Genomic DNA, 20,980 nt, shown 5'->3' with positions numbered 1-20,980 from the left:
GAATACGCAGCTCTACTGTTCTGTCAGCCTATCTGCTGTCTGGCAAATTCCTCCTTCTTCAACATTAGAGAAGTTCTATCTCCTCTTTGACGCCATCCCTGGCTTTCTCAAAAAGGTTTCAGTTCTACTATATGTGATACCTCTGTCCTTCATGCGTGGAAACAAAAAGTCACCCGAGGGATTGGAGCCTGCCAGGCTCCTCCGTCCATGGGATTCTCCAGGCAAGAATACTGGAGTGGGTTGCCATTTCCTTCTCCAGGGGATCTTCCCAGCCCAGGAATGGAACCCAGGTCTCCTGCATTGCAGGCAGATTCTTTACCATCTGAGCCACCAGAGAAGCCCATCATCACATATGTGACACCTCTGTGCTTCATGCATAGAAACAAAAAGTACAATCCAGACAGATGATTACTGGAAGCTTCCAGCATGAAGGTTCTGGGGGGCAGGGGCATCTCTTCAGGTTGTATTCTCTATGATGGACATGGCAGGACTTCTCATCCCTTATGTGTAAGAAGACATCAGGTTAAATGTGGGGAGTGCTTCCTCTCCATGAATCTGGGTGGGCTCATCACCATGGTTGAAGGATGCTATGTGACTGTTCAGGCTAGGTTACAGAACTGATACAGCTTCTACCTTCTGTGCTCAGGATGCTTGTTCTGAGGATCCAGCTAGCTGTGAGGAAGCCAGAGATGGCCAGGTAGAGAGATGCCAGCTGATACCCAGCATCAACTATGAGACAGATGAGTAAATGAGTCTTTGGGCGATTCCAGATCTTAGCCCTTGAGCTGCCCCTGCTGACAACACATGGAATAGAGAGCTGCCTACCCAAATTACAGACTTATGAGCAAACTAAATTGGCTAAGTCACTGAAGTTTGGGGTGATTTGTTCCATGGCATTAAAGTAATCTCTCTCTCATCGGTATAGGCCCAGTTCCCAGCACAGGGCACGGTCAGAGCAGTCACCTGGTGAATGCTTCAGTGACTGACTCCTGGTGAATGTTCCAATGAATAGTCCTTTGATCTGCAGCCATGGCTACTGTTTGGTAGCTTTGGTGACATGCATAGCCAGCTACTTGGCATTACCCTGAAGCCCTTGCTCAGAGGCCTTGCCCCTGTGCCCTCTTGCTCCCAGGCTCCCCAGCTAAGCCTTTGGTCTGAGGCAGGCCTTGCTCCATGGCCTGTGGTTAGACAGCTTCTATCCCCCAGACATAAGCACTATGGCCACACTCATACACGCCCTCTCTGAGTAGCTCTTAGATGCCCCATAGAAATGAAAGTGCCTCTATTGTGGCTGCATTTGGGCATTCTGACAATGGTCCTTTATAGATCTCTCGGCCATAGGCCTTTGGGGCCCCCATCCCTGCTCCAGGCTGGGTGGGAGCCACAGCTCTCCATCAACCCCAGAAAAGACTTGTGGACACTTGTGACGCACTGTTCCCATGTCCTGCCCAGAGGCACCTCCTCAGAGGCCAGGTGGCCCAGGCATCAGATAAGGGCAAGGTGTTTTATTTCTGAACTGCAAATGAAGAGAGCTGAATGGAAGGGCGGCTGTGCTGGGGAAAAGGCAGAGATGGCCACCGATGTCTGCATGAATCACGCAGGACAGCATAGCAGCTGGGAGTCTCTTCAATCTCCATGATTCATACGGATGCCGATGGCCATCCTCTGTCCTCTGTTCATTCTTACTCATCGAGGCCTGGCTCTGTGCCATCCTTCTATGGAGGGGTCCACATGCTCTGCTTTGTTCTTTCTTTTTAGAAACAAATCTGTTAGCCTTGCTAACACCTCCAATGCCTATTTATATTTCATCAGGGATTCCTAAGTGGCAGGTGGTCCTCACATGGACGCTTCTTCCCAGCCCACCACGGTCCCCCAGCTCCCACCAGCACCAGCATCATCTGTGTTTTTACTCTGAAGGGTAAAGGTAAGCTGAGCAGTTCTTACCCTGAGAAAAGAATCCAAAGCGCCATTCTCCATGAACTCCGTGATGATCATGACCGGCCGGCTCTTGGTGACCACACCCTCCAGGCGAATGATGTTGGGATGGTCAAACTGCCCCATGATGCTCGCCTCACTCAGAAAGTCCCGTCGCTGCTTCTCTGAGTACCCAGCCTTCAGCGTCTTAATGGCCACATAGATTTCCCTCTTGCCTGGAAGTTTCAAACGCCCCTTGTACACCTCTCCAAACTCTCCTGCAAAAAGAATGCAATTATAACCCGCTTTCTCCTCATCCTGTGCTGCCATGAGGGGAGGCAGCTTACCAGGAACAATGGCGCTCCAAATGGAACAGTGATTAAAGTGGCAAAAAGAAAAGAGTGACCTCTCATTATAACTGTGACGGCTTGGCTCTTAGCAGTTCATGGCAAACACAGAAGAAATACCCAAAAACATTCTTTACCTTGGATTTTAGACAGCTTGGGTAACTGAAGTGAAATTACAGACTCTATATGGGTTTATTTTTCCTCACGTTTAGATTTTCATTTGTATCCCAGCTGAACAATTGAGATGAAATGGTCAGTTTCACTGTGGCAGAAACATAATTCATTTTTAGCAGAGCCTCGTATAAGAATGTCCAGGGGCTAGGGACATGTTCAGGTCCTCCAGTCCTCTGAATGAGATGTGTAGTGTTTATGTTCCTACATTGCCCTGAAAGTGTTTATGTCTATTGGGTCCCTAAGAAGCAGACACTGAGGAGTTAGGAAAGGAAGTTAACAGACTCTGTGCAGGATAAAGGGGAGAGGAAGCAGGATTGCTCAAGCCCCAGATTACAATGCAGGAGAGGCCCAAACTGCAATGCAGACCTGACAGTCTCATCCAACCCAATGAAGAGCTCCAGAATAAAGAGTGCCCATCCCAAAGAGACCCTACCCTAGCATCCCACTGGCTCTGTCACTGGCTGGGGTTTTGCCAGAAAGAGTTGGGCCCTGCGGGAAAGTTAAGGTAGATCCTGAAGGCACTGCGGTGGGAAGCTGGCAGCTACCTGCACTCCTGGCAGCTGAACAGAAAGTGGCTTTTTCAAGTAGACACGAGCAGCACACCTCCATGGGTTATGCAGCATTTAAACATTTGTGTAGTAAAATCACCAGGAGTAAAAACAATTCTGGTGATGCTATTTCACAGCTGCTTAAAAAATCTGTTGAATCTTGTTCACGTGCTTTCAAAAGTTATGATTTAACTTGGTTTTGTAACTTCGGTGCTGTCATGTGAAGCAGTTTAGAATCTACTTGTAAGTGCATCACAAAGATGGGTGTCAAAGGCCTGATAGGAGAAACATGTCTTTCTGCCAGGAGAAATTTCTTTGTCACTTTCAGCTTCTGGAAGACGATGATGGAGCAAACTGTGAGCAATCAGATAAATTACTGGCCGAATTACGAAAGCATGTTAACATCTGTGATTTAGATGGGACTTTTTTTGTATTTTCTGCTGCACGGATTGGAAGGAAGCTGCACAAAAGGGCTTTGGATATAAAGCTGCTCCAGAGTCAATGGGACTTTTTAAGACTCTAAGGCTGGAGTAGAGGTTGTCTTAAGCACCATTAGGAAGATTTCAATGAACTTAAGATAGACAGCATGTGTAATGCTGGTTTTGATACATGATCATACTGCTTGAGGTCAGACCGAGTCCCATTCACATCCGCACCTTGCGCCCACTGCATTGCCTGGTATGTGGTAGGCATGCAATAGAAGTTGGGGTATCACATTTATTATTGTTTGTTTGGCTTTGCCCATCCTTGGGTTATAAACTGCTGGAGGCTCTATCTCTGTCCTATCCAAAATAAGTAGAAGCACCAGTATTAACATTTTTATAAAAGACTGTTTACTGCAGCATCTCCTTTAACGTGAAACACCATATGAACATAGCCAGGGGAATGGTTAGAAAGAGAACTGCCATACTGCAGAATGCTAGGAGCTACTGAAGACTAATAGATGAATGAGATATACTGACTTCAAAAGATGTCCGCATTATATTGCTAAGTGAGACAGAAAAGAAGAGAAAGTTAAGAATGTGGCCTGTAGAATAAGCCCAGGTTGATATCTCTGTGTGTATGCCAAAAAACATTATGGAAAAAATTCATAGCAAATTTGTTTTCAATTTCAAATTGTTTAAAATTTGGTTACACAGGAATGGTGGGAATAGGAATGGGGGAGTATGGATTAGTAAACTTAATTTAGTTGCTTTTCTGTTGTTTAAATTGTTACAATAAGCATTGATTTTTCAGTTTGAATTTAAAGAAAAGTATTGAATAATAACTACCTGTCATATATGTGTGTGCTTGATCAAAGTGGAAAGTGTAAAAAAATTAGAATAAACATGAGGAGGAGGAGAAGAAAGAGAAAGTACAACTAAATAAAACCCGGTGAACAGGAGGGGAGTTCTCTTGCCCTTGGATAATCTCTGAATCCAACAAGAAAAAGGTTACCTCTTCTTTTCTGATAAAAACTCAGCTAAAGAAAAACCACAGAGTTTTAATTGCAAGAGCCCTCACACCTCACTGTTGACCTTGATACAAAAGACAGTCTCTCCACTTCTACACACACATATGTGTGTGCTTGCATATGTGCCTATTTGTGTGTGTATATGTGTGTATGCATATGTATGTATACATATATGTGTCTATGTGTGCATATACATGTGTGTCTATATGCATGTTTGCATATATTGTATATATGGCTGTGTCTCTACATATGTGAATGTGAAAGTTGCTCAGTCGTGTCCAACTCTTTGCAACCCCATGGACTATACAGTCCATGGAATTCTCCAGGCTAGAATACTGGAGAGGGTAGCCTTTCCCTTCTGCAGGGGATCTTCCCGAGCCAGGGATTGAACCCAGGTCTCCTGCATTGCACGCACAGATTCTTTACCAGCTGAGCCGTAAGTGAAGTCATGTGCAATTCCCCAGTAGAAGCGGAGAGACTGTCTTTTGTATCAAGGTCAACAGTGAGGTGTGAGGGCTCTTGGAATTAAAACTCTGTGGTTTTTCTTTAGCTGAGTTTTTACCAGAAAAGAAAAGGTAACCTTTTTCTTGTTGGATTCAGAGATTGTCCAAGGGCATGAGAACTCCCTTCCTGTTCACCGGGTTTTATTTAGTTGTACTTTCTCTTTCTTCTCCTCCTCCTCATGCTTATTCTAATTTTTTTACACTTTCCACTTTGATCAAGGGCTTCCGAGGTAGCACTAGTGGTAAAGCCTGCTAGTGGTAAAGTCTCCTGACTTAGGAGACAAGGTTTGTATGTATATACATGGGTGCCTGTGCACAGATATATATGCAATCAATTCTCTGACACCTTGACCTAGTAGGTATTCAATAGCTATGAACTGAATGAATATATATGCATATTTAATAAGTATACTAACTGAAGAATATCAGTATTTCTTTCCTATTATTGTACTAATGACTTCTATTTTCTTTTAGTAAAAAGACACAGTTCAGAGTGAGGGGAAAACATGCTAATATTTCTTCTTGAGGGAGATAGCACACTGATATATTTTGACCGCCTATATGCCAGGCACAGTGCTGGGATTTTTGCGTGTCTTATCTCATTAATTCTCACAACCCATTTATGAGTTGGGTATTATTATGCCCATTTTACTAATAAAGAAACTGAGGCACAAGGAAAACTCGCCTCAGACCCCACAGCTGTGAGGCAGTTAGGGATGCTGTGCATAGTTCATACCTTTTCCTGTCACATCACCTCTCAGAAGGTGTATTCAGTTAGCAGTGCCACCGGGAAGAGAGCTGGGGGAAGTCCCATGCAGGGACCACTGTGCCCCAACCGTGCAGGTCCTAAGCATTCAAATGCAGTTACTGCCACAATGACGCAGTAACAAGGGAACAGCAAACACGGTGGGACTATCTTGCAGACAAACTGCATACTTACGGAAAGCGCTTGCCTGGCTTGTTAGGCAAGATTAGAATATTTAGGAATCAGAATATTTATCCATTTCTACACATCAGTCTGGGAGTTTGTATAAGCACCCTGGGTGAATTTATTGTTCCCCACAACATACACAGAAACCCCATAGTTGAGGACTTCTGTTTTATACAAGCCGTTCTCAAGGATGGCTTCCCACAGCAACTCCCCCAGAGAGCTTACAAAGCACAGGGGCCTGGATCCCACCTGCAGGAATTCTGACTAGTTGGTCTGGGGGCAGCCTGGGCATGGACATATTTAAAAGCAGCCCACAGGATCAGCTACATAATTTGCGGGGCTTGGTGCAAAATGAAAATGTGGGACTCACTGTTCAAAATTTATTAAGAATTTTAAGACTGTGGTGGCAGAGCATTAAACTGAGCATGAGCCCTGTTGAGCATGGGGGCCCGTGCACAGGTCATAGGTCCACGAAGTCAGGCCTGGTTGCCCAGGTGGGTCTGAGGAGCAGCCAAAGTTGAGAGCCATGGGTCAAAACCACCCAAGCATATTCAAACAGATCAGGGAATTGTCAAAGGCCCTGGAGCACCTGGAATTCATCCCTACACCTTTGAATTCTTTTGAAAGCAGTGCTTGCATATAAGCTGCCTCTCACTGCACAGGGCCTGACACACAGAGTGGGCTTTGTAGCTGTGACCGGGGAGAAAGAAGAAGAGAAAGAAGGAAGACGTGGATGAAAGTGTGACATCGCGAAGTCCCATCTACATAGAACAGTGTGGGCCACGCACATTCCTTTCCTAATCGACAAATGTCATGTCATTGTTTAACCTTTGTGGCTGACTGGTCTTCAGGTGTAGTGCTCCTAACACTTTAGCTCTAAATTATATCCTCTATAGGGGGTCTCTTCATATAGTTTTTTGAAATTATAAAGTAAAAATGTGAGAGGATTTTTCAGGCAGTGAAGTTCCTCTGTAAGAAATTAAATGGGTGGTGGTGGCTATCATTATAAATCTGTCTAAACCCATAGCATCCAGAGTGAACCTGCACTAAGGACCTTGGTGATAATGATGGATCAGTGTGGGTTTCTCATCTGTGACAAGTGGAGCACTCTGCCTGGGGGTGTTGACAATGGGAGAGACTGTGTATGCGTGGGGGCAGGAGTTATATGAGACATTGCTGTACCTTCCACTCTATTTTTCTGTGAACCTAAAACTGCTCTAAAAAAAAAAAAGTGTTTTTAAAAAAGTGCTCTCCTGGATAGGGAGAGATGGGTTCTGTATGGTTACCACATAGCAGTGTTGTACGCTCTTGGAAAATCTGCTCCATAATCACTGGAAAGCAGTGACTTAAAGGATTGTGATTCTGTAAAAATAGCTCCTTTCTGGTGTCTGACAAAGGAATGACTTCATATTCTCCAAGCCCAGAGGTTTTCAAACCACCAACTGCAAAGGAAGTCACTTCATCCACAGTTCTCACTCAGACGCTGTCCTCCACCATGTAATTAAGTGGCCCCCAGAGCAGCTGGGGCAAACTCTGGCCAAAAGGAGAAACTCTGGAGAAAAAAACTTGAGTCTACACCACCTCCCCACCCCCTCATCCTGGCACCACCCCCAGACTTCAGGCAGGGTGCTTCCCTTGTTCAGCCTCAGATTTCTCAGCTCTGTTGGACAAAAAGAACTGATTAACTGTGGGGCCTTCCCAGGTGTGGGGTCTATGAGAAAGTATATTGCAAACTCCAGACTATTGAAGATACAGCTGGGTGGTGATTTTAAAAAGACAAACCCGGGGTGGGGAGTGGAGAATGGAAGAGAGAAGGGTTTCTGCAGCCAAGACAAGTAGGGCATCTTGCCAAGGGTGGTGAGAAGTCCCCCTGCCAGGTATCTGGGCACAGACAGTGTCTCCAGGTAAGCCCTGAGCACTAAAGTCTGTGGGTTCTGGCCCTTCTAGCACCCCCACAGGCTCGTGGGGAACTGGAGTTGATGCACCATTCTTAGTAATAAACAGAAATTAAAGGCCATCCGTCACTTACAATCTGACTGCTCTCACCTGTGGTCTTTGACCTCAGGTTCATGTACTATGTTCAGGGAACTATTCTTGGACACCTTTCCTGCCATTAGGGCCAGAACTTGAGGCTTGTGGTGCTTTGATTTGCCATGATCTGAATTCTAAACACGACTGAGCACACAGACACATCACAAGAACTCTAAAAAGCTTCCTTTCACACGAGCTCCAGATCATAGCCATCCGTCTTCCATATTTTTAGGAAAAATTATTAACCCCTAAAATCTATTTTCAACAAATTCAGTATTAGCATTATACATACATACATACATATATATATATATATATATATACACACACACACACACACTATACATAAACACACACACACACACACACACACATTATTGTTTAGCTGCTAAGTCATGTCAGACTCTTTGCGGCCCCATGGACTGTAGCCCACCAGGCTCCTCTGTCCATGGGATTTCCCAGGCAAGAACACTGGAGTGGGTTACCATTTCCTTCTCCAGGGGGTCTTCTGGACCCAGAGATAGAAACCACGTCTCCTGCGTTGGCAAGCGGATTCTTTACCACTGAGCCACCAGGGAAGCCTATGCATATTCACACACATAGATATACATATAATTTTAATTTTGGCCATTCTGTGTGGCTTGGGGGATCTTAGTTCCCCAATCAGGGATTGAACCTGGGTCATGGCAATAAAAGTGCTGAGTCCTAGTTACTGGATTGCCAGGGAAGTTCACAGAATTATATTTAAAATAGATACTTATAGGAAATGACTGAGTAGTGGTTATGGTTAGCTCTTTCTATGCAGCTCCTTGACTGACAGTAACGGCAGCCAACCGAATTTTGGTCTGGCTGAACTGTGATGGGCACAGGCCTTTGCAGCTGACCTTGGATCCTCTCCTAGAACCAAATCTCCTCTTGGATAGGACCCAACTTCAGCTTCAGGCCAGTTTAGTGCCAGTGGCTCTTAGCAGTGGTTCTCAAAATGTGGTTTCTGCCCACCAGCACCAGCATCACCTGGAAACCTATTAGAAAAAGCAGCTTTGGAGCCCAACCTCTACCCACCTAGATCAGAAGCTCAGTAGGCAGGGCCCAGTGACTTGGGTGTTAACTTGCCTCCAGCTGATTCTGACGCCTGGCTCTAGTTTGAGAACTGCAGCCCTCAAAGCTGTCTGCTGAGGGTCATTTTGCTAGTTCCTGTCACTGCCCTCCCAGACAGCTGCTGAAATGATTCCCTACAAATTTCAGCTCCTTGCCAGGTTCTCTTCCCTATCTTCCTTGACAAAATGAGTAAGAGAGAAAAAAAATGGTTTAGCAGCATTAACTGCCTCAACTATTATACATAAAATCAGAAGGAAAGAATTTTCAATTTTTGGAAATGAAACATCCAACCTGCCAGCAGGTATTTCAAGCACTAGCTGTTGGCTATGTGCTGCTAGGATCCACACACAATTGCACTCTTTTCTTTAGCATTTTGAAGTTACAAACTGCCTCAGGGAGGGAAAAAGGGAAGCAGGGCTTCATGTAACTAATTCAAGCTTCCACCAGAAAAGAAAGTTTTAAAGAATTCATTTAAACTAGGTTTAAAAATACGATTTATAGCAAGTTTTATGACACTAGCCTGTGTAAGATAGGTTACGGCTAAACTAGGGATAGTAAAAGCATGGCAGGCATTCCACCACCTCCTGATGCTATACTCAGGACAGACATTACTAATTGATCACAATCCCACTTCTCCTTCTCAGCAGAGTTCCCCAGGTACCCATTACTAGGCTACTGGAGTTGGCAAATTAGATGACTCTAATTAGTAGCCATGATGCCCACAATACTTAATACCTAAATGGTGAGAGTAAATCTAGTTTTCTCTTTTCTCATAGCTTCTTATAGTCATTTAGACAACCATATACCTAGATATCATTAATTTTAGATTGAACCCAGGTCTCCTGCATTGCAGGCAGACCATTTATCATCTGAATCACCAGGGAAGTACTTAACATAAGCAAGCACATACAACTAAAAATGCTAAATATTGTGGCGCTCATTGTTAGCCTTCTTAAGTCAATAACTGATTATATTAAAATAGGAGGACCAGAGAACGGGACGAAGGTATTCTAGGAAGAACATGCTCTTCCCAGGGAATGAGGGGCATCTTTGTGGCATCACCATATGGGCACACTGAATTCTAGGACAGTACTGCCATTCCCAGTAAAGTGGCTTGGGTATTCCAAACTGCTAGATAAGAGTTTGACATCAGAAGCAATGTCTCTGTATACTTAGCTGCTGTTTTCCAGGACAGTGACAGAAGTGGAAGGTAGTGTGGGAGTTACATTCACTGGATTAAGGTCAATCGTATCTGGGTTTCAATTTTTGCCCTACTGTTAACTCAACCAGTAACATGGCCTTTGACAAATTGTTCACTGAATATTGATATCCTTGAAAATAGAAGTGAAAGTGTTAGTTGCTCAAGTTGTGTCCGACTCTGCAATCCCATGGACTGTAGCCCGCCAGGATCCTCTGTCCATGGAATTCTTCAGGCAATAATATTGGCATGGGTAGCCATTCCCTTCTCCAGGGGATCTTCCCAACCCAAGGATCAAACCTGGGTCTCCTGCATTGTAGGCAGATTCTTTAACGAATGAGCCACCATCCTCACCAGTTTACAAATGCATATGCAAATGCATGAGTGTTTGTGTGCATGTGCGCATGCACGCACGCACGCACACACACACACACACACACACACTAACTCACAGGGCTAACAGGGTCATCATGAGGGCTGAATGAAACATGCACATGGTGAGTGTTCAGTGCATGCCAACTATATTAATTATAATTACTGACAACATCTATTTATTTTGCTCCTCTAGAAACCCTATAGTCAAAGCTATGGTTTTTCCAGTAGTCATGTATGGATGTGAGAGTTGGAGTATAAAGAAAGCTGAGCACTGAAGATTGAACTGTAGTGTTGGAGAAGACTCTTAAGAGTCCCTTGGACTGCAAGGGAATCCAACCCGTCAATCCTATAGGAAATCAGTTCTGAATATTCATTAGAAGGATTGATGCTGAAGCTGAAGCTTTGGCCACCTGATTGGAAGGACTGACTCATTGGAAAAGGCCCTGATGCTGGCAAAGACTGAAGGCAGGAGGAGAAGGGGATGACAGAAGATGAGATGGTTGGATGGCATCACTGATTCAATGGATATGAGTTTGAGTAAGCTCTGGGAGTTGTTGATGGACAGGGAAGCCTGGCGTCCTGCAGTCCATGGGGTCACAAAGAGTCAGACAGGACTGAGCGACTGAACTGTAATCTGGAAACCCTTCCTGCTGTGACTCCTATCCAGTATTGGTATTTTCTACCTAATCATCACCAAGAAACCATTCTATTCCTCAAAGAGAAGAGATGGGTCTTCTTTGCTGGCCCCATCCTATCCGTATACACCACAGACTCCCTCTCCCCAACTCTCCTTATCCAGCCCTCTCACCTAAGCCATCTGTGGAAATGCTGGGTCAGCATCTGCTGGAGTAAGTGGGGGGGGCAGTTATTAATTAAAATACAATGGGCATGTCTCCCCTTCGATGATCCCTTCTGGTGACACCTTTACCTGTATTTTCATTGTTGTGCTCAGGGCTGCTACATACAGTTATGCAGGCTGCACACTGTACAACCCAGGAACACCACTCATGCTTTAGGGCCCAAGTATACATGGAAGCCTTAGTTTATGTTCTGGGCATGTCTACAGCTCAAACTGATCAGAATCAAGCAGTGGATCAGAACTCCACAGGTCAATTGAAGCTGACCTGTGAGTGATTCCTATGAGTCAGATTCATGGTTTCAAAGAGTTGACACTCTCCAAAGATAGCAGATGCCCTCTCTAAAAGGACTTCAAAAATTCCCATCACTGCAAGGAAAAGAGGAAGGATCAGTCTTCCTCATTCCACTAGGCTCCTTTCAGAGCACCGAATGACTCACAATCTCATGTGACCTCTTTCTGGTTTCTCTGCATACTCCCAAACTATACCCAGTTCTTCAAAGTTTATCCCTATTATGATTTTACTCCAAGGACACTTTTAACTGAGCACCTTAGTGCCACAGCAGGCCAGGCACGGGACTAACAGAGGCGCTCAAGTTTCATCACTCCCATGGAACTTTGAGCATGGTGATAAAAGAGGGGCAGTAAACAAATATTGGGACTTCCCTGGTGGTTCAATGGTAAAGAATCCTCCTGCCAATGCAGGAGACACAGGTTGGACCCCTGAGTTGGGAAGATCTCCTGGAGAACGAAATGGCAACCCACTCTAGTATTCTTGCCTGGGAAATCCCATGGACAGAGGAACCTGGGAGACTATAATCCACAGGGTCACAAAAGCGCTGGAGACAAATGAATGGCTAAACAACAACAAAGCAAACATTACATAATGATAAATGAACTAATTATATAGTTGACTCTTGATAAACATCAAGAGTTTGAATTGCACAGGTTCGCTGGCACGGAGACTTCTTTCAATAAGTAGGTACTATAGTACTACACAATCCATGGTTGGTTGAGTCCAGGGATGTGGACTCATGGATACAGAGGGCTGGCTGTCAAGTTATACACATCAATTTTCAACCATAAAGAAAGGTCTGTGCCCCTAACCCCTGTGTTGTTCCAGGGTCAAGTGTAATTCAGTCCTCTTGGTTGGTGTCACATCTGGCTCACAGTTATTTTGATTCCTTTGTTCATTATCCTCAACTATGGTAGAAGAATCTTTGGAGGTTGGTGCAATTCTTCAACCCCAAAGTTTATAGATTGTATTCCATTGGCCTTTACTGGCAAGCACAACCACCAGTCCCCACACCCTGGTGGCCAGGCAGCCCCCTTTTCCCTTTAAGGTGTTTAACCTGATGGCCATCACTTCTGGCCACAACCTCCATGCCATGTCTCCACATCAGCTCCAGCCATCAAGGCCACTGGCCCCTCCATTCACCGTGTCAGGGTACTTTCTGGTTTAGGTTGGTTTACTTGCTGCAAGGCAGCCTTCCTTACCACACTTGATTCCAGCATTGACCACCTCAAACCTCCTCCATGTTTCCCAGCCCTATAACTGGTCTACATGCCTCTGAATTCTTACAAACCTTTCCCATCACCCTTTCAAGTTCAATCAACACAGGTTCATCAGGTTCTTCTCCCACTTCATTTCTACTGCCTACCCTGCTCCGAGACTACTCACTCGCAGTTTATATAGGATAAAATCCATACCCAACCTCCTGATCGCTAGATTCCAGACTTAATGCTTGATTAAGTCACCTACCCTCAGGGATCCCCTCTGTAGGAGCCTTCTCTCAGCCTTGTTCTCAGAATGTGCCACACAGAGCATCAGCCCATCCAGCAACCCAAAGTTCTTAGGGGGCCCCCAGGTGCCTCTTTCCTGCATTCTTCCTTTGGCCATCAAGCCTCTCCTCCTCCTGCCTCCAGGGCTGCGTGTTCTCTGACCCCCGTCTTACCTCTCAGTCCCATCCCCTCCTCCTGCAGAGCAGGACTTTGTGTTAACACATCAGCCGGGATTATGAGGCACCGAGTGTGCTTTTCAGCATCCACCACAGTTTCAGGCATGGAATCAATGTTTAATGAATGCGGATCTTTTTGAATTCTCTATCTAATCCCTCCTGCAACAAACACAGCCCTCTTCTCTGGATCTATATGCAGCAGAAATGGGCCAGTTCCTCTGCAACCTCTTTGAAATTATCTTGCACATTCTGGAAGGCCCGGGGTGTGCTAAACTATCAGCTCTCCAGGAAGTGAAGAAACAAAACCTTTGATTTGTAGCATTTGCCAATTATCATGGTGTAAATATTCCTCCCATGGCTGATGTCAGACCACCAAGATGTCACCAAACACAGGGCTGCAAAATGATGCACACAATTGGCTACCACAAAGTAGCACAAACTGGCTCAGCACACCACTGGGGCCAGGCCATGGTCATTTCCCTCCTTAAGTTATTTAATTTTCCTCTTCTGTCTCATTCCCTCATGCGTTTCCTCCAAACTTACTTTTCCTACTAGTTTTCAACCTTAAAAGCTCAGGCCAAAGGTGACCTTCTTTGCAAAGTCCTCCTGATCCCCCCACTCACTCCCAGAACAAGGAGCTGGACGCTGCTCTCTATTGGCCCCAAACTTCGCATTTGCCTGTGCTGTGAGATGTGTGAACAGTGAACAGTGTGAATGTTACTGGCCTGTTTCTCAACAAGACTGTCAGCCTTCTGGACAGGAGAGTGTCTGTTCATCTCTGGGACTCAACATCCACAAGCAAAAAGTATCTAATAAGAGCATGTTGAGGGAAGGAGAAAGGAACAGAATGAAGGAAGGGGAAAGGACTTCTGATTCTTCTCATGTTGTGTTATCATTTTGGAACCCGGATTTGGTCCCCTGAGCTGAATCTGCCAGATGGCTAAGGGAAATATTGCCAACTACACTACAAATGTTACCTTACAAAATTCTTTTTTAAAAAAACTCAACTCACACCAGCTCTTTTAGCATAAAGTGAAGTCAAGCTCAGTGAGGCAAGGAGTGGAAAAAGCAGGAGTGGTGACAGAGAGGAAGAATCGGAGGACAGAGAGAGACTGACTCCAGCCAGGAGTGTCTCCTGATGAAACTGCATCAAGTTCCACATAGTGAATTCACATCCACAGGGATGAGCTGTGCAATTACTGAATTGCAAGCAGATGGCTATCAGGTAGAAGGCAGTCAGCAGCAACTGGACAGAAGACTTTATCCCAAGCTACCGGGCATCTTCTATACTGCTCCGTGTATCCATCCCTCCCCAGGACCAGGTAAGCCATGGCAGGGACTATGTCTTCTCTGAGCAGAATGCACAAACATGACAGCATCAGCAAAGGCTACCCAGAGATAGAAGGTGAAGGTGGGCCATGGATTGTCCCTTTATAGGCATCCAGCAGTTGGTGAGCTCACTCCAAGCTGACCCTCCTCCCCGGCAGGGTCATAAAGTGAGAAGGCTCTTTGCTTCTCCCCTGAAGAAGATGGGAGGGGGGCTGACATGGGCTCTCTGGGATGAAATGCAGTCCAGAATGCATTGCGCTAAGCACTCGACATAAATAACAACATTAAAATCACTAGCTCCATTTTCACATGACATAACAGTAATGAACAACACAGAGGAGCAGGTACGAGATCAAAGCTTTCACTTTCAAATTTACTGGAGAAATCTGAGTCCCTTCAAGTCATGCAGCTTATCTGGGATGCAGCCTTCTAAGGCATGATCCTTAGGTCTGTCGGTATCTAAGGGGGAAGAGAAAATTATCTGCACAGAAGTGAAAGTCGTGGTTCAGTAACATATTTAATGAAAATCAATGGGAAATACATATAGACTCATGTGGATCAGATTATGGTCAGCTGGCTGGAACACGTGAGAGTTTGGTAGAAAGAGGGTCATGTGTCCTACAGGGAGGGTCCAGCACCCACCACAGGGATGCCATGAGGTTGGAGCTCTTTTAGAGGGAAATCAGAGCAGGAGAATGTGACTTAATGGGGCAAGCTTTCAAATGCGACTTCCAATTTCACAGATGGCTTTTTGACCCCTCAGCACATTAAGAGAGGCAGTGAATGGGAGGAGGGTGACTTTCCTCCTAAAGATAATATATGGAGTGGCCGTCTGGAAGACTTTGACTAAACATATTTTATGGAGCTTAAAATATTGGAAGAGGCAACCCCATAGCTCTCCAAATATTGACATGAAAAAAAGCACTTCCAGACATAGGAGCTTTGGGAGTACACAGCATACGAGTGAAGAGAGCCCGAACAATGTCTAATCCAATTTAAAGAAGAAGAGAAGACAAAGAATGTTGTATAAGGAACCAAAAGTAGGAAAGAGGACACAAAGCAAACACATCTTTTAAGAAGATTCAGAAAAGACCACAGAGGGGGCACTAAAGAGATTATTTCCAAAGGAATGATATTTGGGGATATTTTCCTCATTTATATCAATAAGGCTGGATCCATTATCCAACTGACTCAACTATTAATCTATTAAAGGAAGATGAAAATGCTAGACCAGCCTTTAGGTAGAGTGTCCTGATAGCATCTCAGACAGTTATTCTTTGCTGGGCTGGGTTTGTATTCCAATGTAGATGAGAACACGCATTTCTTGGGAGGGAAGTCTGTCTTATATTACCATCCATATCATGGATCTTTTGTAGAAAATATGGATATGGGTGAGTTTTCTTCTAGAAATAGTGGTCCTTCTTTAGTTCATCATAGTCTGTCTCCAAATCCATGTATATCAGAAAAGGAAAACTGGAAGTGTGGGAATAAACTTTGGCCCGAGGCCATGGAGATACTGGAGTCAGTGCTTGGGATACTAAGTTCAGCTTCTAAAAAGAGAAGTGCATTTCCCAACTTATCACCCTATTTCTCTCTCTTTATTTGCATTTGGTGTTCCATTTCCAGAGCTATTTCTGAATCTTTTAAAACCAGAGTTGACTTCTCTGCAACACCAAATAAGCTTGGACACCATGAACAAGGTCCCAGAAGATCCTTAGACACATATTGTAGATGGCTTAGATGCACCTTTGGGGGAGAAAGATGATAGACATCACCCAGAGTGGTGAAAGAGGATGTCTAGACACCAAGAGGGCAGAAAGGAGGGGAGGGAAGAAGAGCCATACCTGCTCCGATGACCTCTTCGATTTTCACAAAAGAGACATCAATCTCCTTCGCAAACTCCCGGACAGCTTCGTTGGGGTCCTCGTAAGTGAAGGGGTCAATGTAGATCTTCATCCCTGGGGAGCCTTTTTGGAGGAGATAAGCAGGGTTAACATCCCAAAGAGGACACAGCAGTCATTAAGCACTGGCTGCTGTCCCCAGCAGTAATGGTCTGGCTGGGTTGGGGGCGCCTCTCCTACACGTCCAGCTGCCTCACTTTTCCTTGTTGGATCTCCCTGTCTCCCTTCCCTCTGGGCCATGCTAGCCTGGTTCTCTGTCCTCTACCTCTCCTCCATATTTTCTGTGTTTGAGCTCTTGATGAAATGTGGAGCAGATTACTTATAAGTGACAGATCGGGACCAGTTCCCACACCAGGCGCTCATAGAAGGCAAAGAAGCTGATTGATGCCAACCAAATGCATTAGCAGAAAAGTGGTGGTAAAATGGCAGGGCAGATATCAATATTTATCAACTTGACAACTTTCCTGAGTGGAGGCCACCGTTAAGGTTATAACTGACAGCAGTGTCCAGGGCTGGAAGAGGTATGAGGATGGATTAAAAACAAAAAAAGGAATGGATATTAGAAAAACCTCAAGATAGGAGTGCCAAGCCAGTAACCAGAACAGAAAACGTGAAGAGAAGAGCATAGAAAATACTGAGAGAGAAAATTGTAAAGTCTACACAGAATAAATGAGGTGGAATGAAAGAAGAAATGGTAATTGAACCCCCATGCCTTCAGACACAGTGAAGTATGAAAAGTGAATAAAATGGTGAATGAGAAATACATAAAGGAATATGGACTTTGTCACTGATGTTTACAGCGGCAAGATAAATAGGTGCGCACGGGGACAAAATAGAGAATTGTCATTGCAGAAAAAATACATTCGAAAAGTGGAAGAGAGGGGACAGAAACAGGAAATGGAGCCCAAGAAACAAATGGATTCATCACAACGTCATTTTTCACCGTGTTGGACGTGTCATTAGGCAAGCATGGAAAGGGATTTCCTGGGGGTGGTGAGATGGGAGGTGGGCTTCAAAGGCTGAACACAACAGTCTGGCATGGCAGCCTTGTGAAGAGCAGTCGTTTTCCCTTTCCGCTGCTGTTGTCTGGTTCCTAAAAGAGGCAGGTCATCAGGGCAGGCAGGTGGGGAAAAGCCCCCGTGCCGTGGCTGCGGCTAAGGTAACCTTAGGTTCCCTGAGCTTTGTCCTCTCAGCACACACTCCCCACTGCAGCTCCTTCTCAGCAACTCCCAGCCTTGAAAACACAATTTATATGTGTATAAATATATATACATATATTATGATAATTTATATATTATAAATTATCACACAATGACATTTCCCATCCAAAAAGTTCTGGTGGCTCTACGGTGACCCCAAATGAATGTTGCCCTAGTCACCAGGTCAGGCCAGAGTCTAATCCAGATGGAGAAGGAAGATGCAGCCAAGAACTCAAAGCGGAAATGTTTTTAAAGCCAGGTACCCCACCCAGAGGAATTACTTTTTCTGAAATTTGGATTATTCCCAGTCATGAAATAAAAGCACTCCAAGTGTGCTAGACATCAATCAAAATGCTCTTTGAAAACTTGGGGATGACAATGTTGACTCTGGAATCTATTGATTGAACTTTGAACAAAGAAAATCCTCATCTTTATGATAGAATGTCTTAATCCCTGGGGCAGCGGTGGAGAGAGAATGGAAATTTTACTTTAATAGCAGTGGACAAAGGGAAAAATAGAACTAGAGGCTCATCTCTTTCTCCTTTGGTCTGGAGAACAAGTAAAGAGCAAGAACGAGCAAACCGCATGGATGCCTAACAACCCTGACCAGCATGTTCAGGCAGTCTCACTTGAGGTTTCTTCAGAAGCAACGACTTAAGATAAGACGTGAAAGCAAGTAGGTGGTGATCCCTACTGGGATTATCTGGGAGGTGATCCCAAGAAGTGCCTGCAGGTCAGTGGGCAGTAAGGTAGGACGGAAAGGCAGCCTAAGAAAAGCGTGCCCTCAAGGCACTTACCGCCTTGGGCTGTGGGTAACTGACACAGGCTTAACTCCCCACCCCAAGGAACCTCTGAGATCACAAGCTTCAGAGTCAGCTAGGGTGGCGTGAGCTGGAGTGGCGCCACACGACTCCCGTCAGTCATTGGCTGGGGCCTGCTCTGCCTGCTGTGCAGCTGGGCTGGAAGGGTCCAGGGCCAGAGAGGTGCTTAGGTGAAGAAACACAGATGCTTTAGGCGGAAGTTGGCCCCTGTGTGCTGGAGGGCTGAGCACTGGAGACAAGGCCACAGCAAAAGACCCACTCAAAATGCTAAACGGGTGGCAGGCCAGTGTCGACAGCCTGTGACTTCTCCCCAGTTCCGGACTGAGATGAGAGAAGGCTGAGAGGCCAGAAGCGGGGATCCCAAGGTGAGGTCAGAATTCTGAAGCCTATCTCTAGCTGGGCATTTTGCAGCAAGACCACATACATCTCTTCTATTATTTTTTTCTTCTACCGAAGGAGGCGAAACACCTTCCTCCAGGGGCAGCTGTAATATTAAAGACCACATTGTAAGTGACATATCTAGCATGGTGCCGGGTGTACAGGGAGGGCTCACAAGCTGAAACACTCATGATTACTATCAGTAAATTGTTCTAGGAAGTGTATGGGGAGGTAGGAAGCTGGGGTGGTGGGGGTGGGCAGTGTTAAGGTTATATTAGTTACTTTAAAAATACCACCTTGTTATTTTGGATTAAGGGCTTTTAAACGATGTGTGCTAAGCTGTCCTACAGGAACTCTTCCACAGAAACTAATTAAACAATCTAGAATGCGCTGTAATAAATGGTTTGCAAGTAAAGACATATGTAAGGATGAATGAGAGAGGATTCTGAGTTAATGAGCTCCACAGATATTGGCCCTGATCAGTTCTGGGAAGGAACTATTCCCAGAAGGGAGAGTTTCATCTCTTAATGGTGCCAGGATTCATTCAGGCCAATGATGTCCGGGCAAATGTATCTTCATGGGAGAAAGTTCACCTTCTAATCACTGTCTGGTTTATTCATGAGCAGGTGTGCTACCTCACTGGCATGTGGAATTAAGGGGTGTGTGTGTGTGTGAGTGTGTGTATGCATGTATATGAGTGCGTGTATATATGGTGTGTGTGTGTGAGCAAACAAATGTATATCCATGTATGAATGTGTGTATATGCGTGCATGCACACAATGTCTCAACTGCTGCTCTGGGCCAGGCATGGGCTTTGGTCATCACCAAAGTCTTTCACAAGAAACCGAGGAGAGCACGCAGCCTAGGAGAGCTGATGTAATGTCAGTTTAGAACATCCCGCACCTATGCAGGGTAGGAATCGGTCTTTGTTTTCCCGAAACTGAGGGTACGTTATTAGACTGAGGCAGGAAAACTGAAATCAGAAGTCTAAAATCGATTCAAACCCAGTTCTTTTGCAATGACAAGGGTCTGATACAGTCAGCCTAGGAATGGCCCTGGCTGGACTCCTCTGCTGAGGTGGTCTCTATTCCTAAGTCTGGAGAACCATTTGGCTGAACATGTGCTCTAAAGGCTCTCCCTGCATCCATCTTATCCCTGGATGACACATCTTGCCAGACCGCTCTCCCGCATCACAACTACCCTTTTTCTAGTCCCAGAAGGAGACGTGGGGAAAAAAATGCCTTCAGCTACGCAGAACAGGTCATTTGTCTTTTGGCTCATTTTGTGTTTCTGCATAAATCCTGCATCAGCCTGTTCCTGCTCCCACTTGCCAGTGAGCAGTTTTTAATTATCAGGGAAATGGTATTTAGTGCAATGAATCACCAGACAGTGAACAAGGAATTCACGTCAGCTGCGGAGTCGGGCACAGCCAAACATTTGGAGACAGGGCTCAGAAAATGTTCTCAGATTGTGAGTGTTGGGGAAATATTATTAACGGCAGTTACAATAATATCAGATGTAATATAGCTCTATAATGTAAGACATTTTATAATGCTCCGTTCAATGCTTCTCATTATTATTAGTGTTAATATTGCAATATTTATAGTATTTTATAGTTTCTGGTTATTTTCATTATTTTTAACATAGGTTATATACCTTTGGCACAAAAATGGTATGCACAGATCTAAACTGATTGATGGTGCCAAGAGAGAGAAAACTCTTCAATTTTATCATTTTCTAGCTTTCTAATTTCTATTGAAGGTATGATTTGCAGATATGTTTGTTCTTTGCTCTCAAAATTCATTTAAGCTATGATTAGGGTCACAGCCTGGATGGCTAAAGCTTTAAAGGACCATAGTCCCAAGAGATCTGCAAAATCTTAAACATGAACCAAGGCTTTAAAGATACTAAGTTTGGGGAAAAAATGACTCAGCCACTATCCAGAGCCTTCCTACGTGGTACGGAG

At 44.9% G+C, this 20,980-nt stretch overlaps 1 protein-coding gene across 1 annotated transcript in view; it reads right to left on the bottom strand.

Annotated features, from left to right (window-relative positions):
* Positions 1–20,980, bottom strand: part of EPHB1 (EPH receptor B1) — a 471,534-nt gene that overhangs the window by 65,568 nt on the left and 384,986 nt on the right. Inside the window, exons 10-11 of the mRNA XM_086316585.1 lie at positions 16,560–16,682; positions 1,945–2,192 (exon numbers count right to left, since the gene is read on the bottom strand). Coding sequence (XP_086172711.1) covers positions 1,945–2,192; positions 16,560–16,682 — 371 coding nt within the window. The remainder of the gene's footprint in view (positions 1–1,944; positions 2,193–16,559; positions 16,683–20,980) is intronic.

Source organism: Bos grunniens, chromosome 1 (genome assembly GCF_055505025.1).
Source record: "Bos grunniens cultivar Pamir isolate PY7600 chromosome 1, Bosgru_T2T1.0, whole genome shotgun sequence".
Taxonomy (NCBI): domain Eukaryota; kingdom Metazoa; phylum Chordata; class Mammalia; order Artiodactyla; family Bovidae; genus Bos; species Bos grunniens.
The sequence above is the reverse complement of the archived record's forward strand: the minus strand, read 5'-3'. Positions and strand labels throughout refer to the sequence as shown.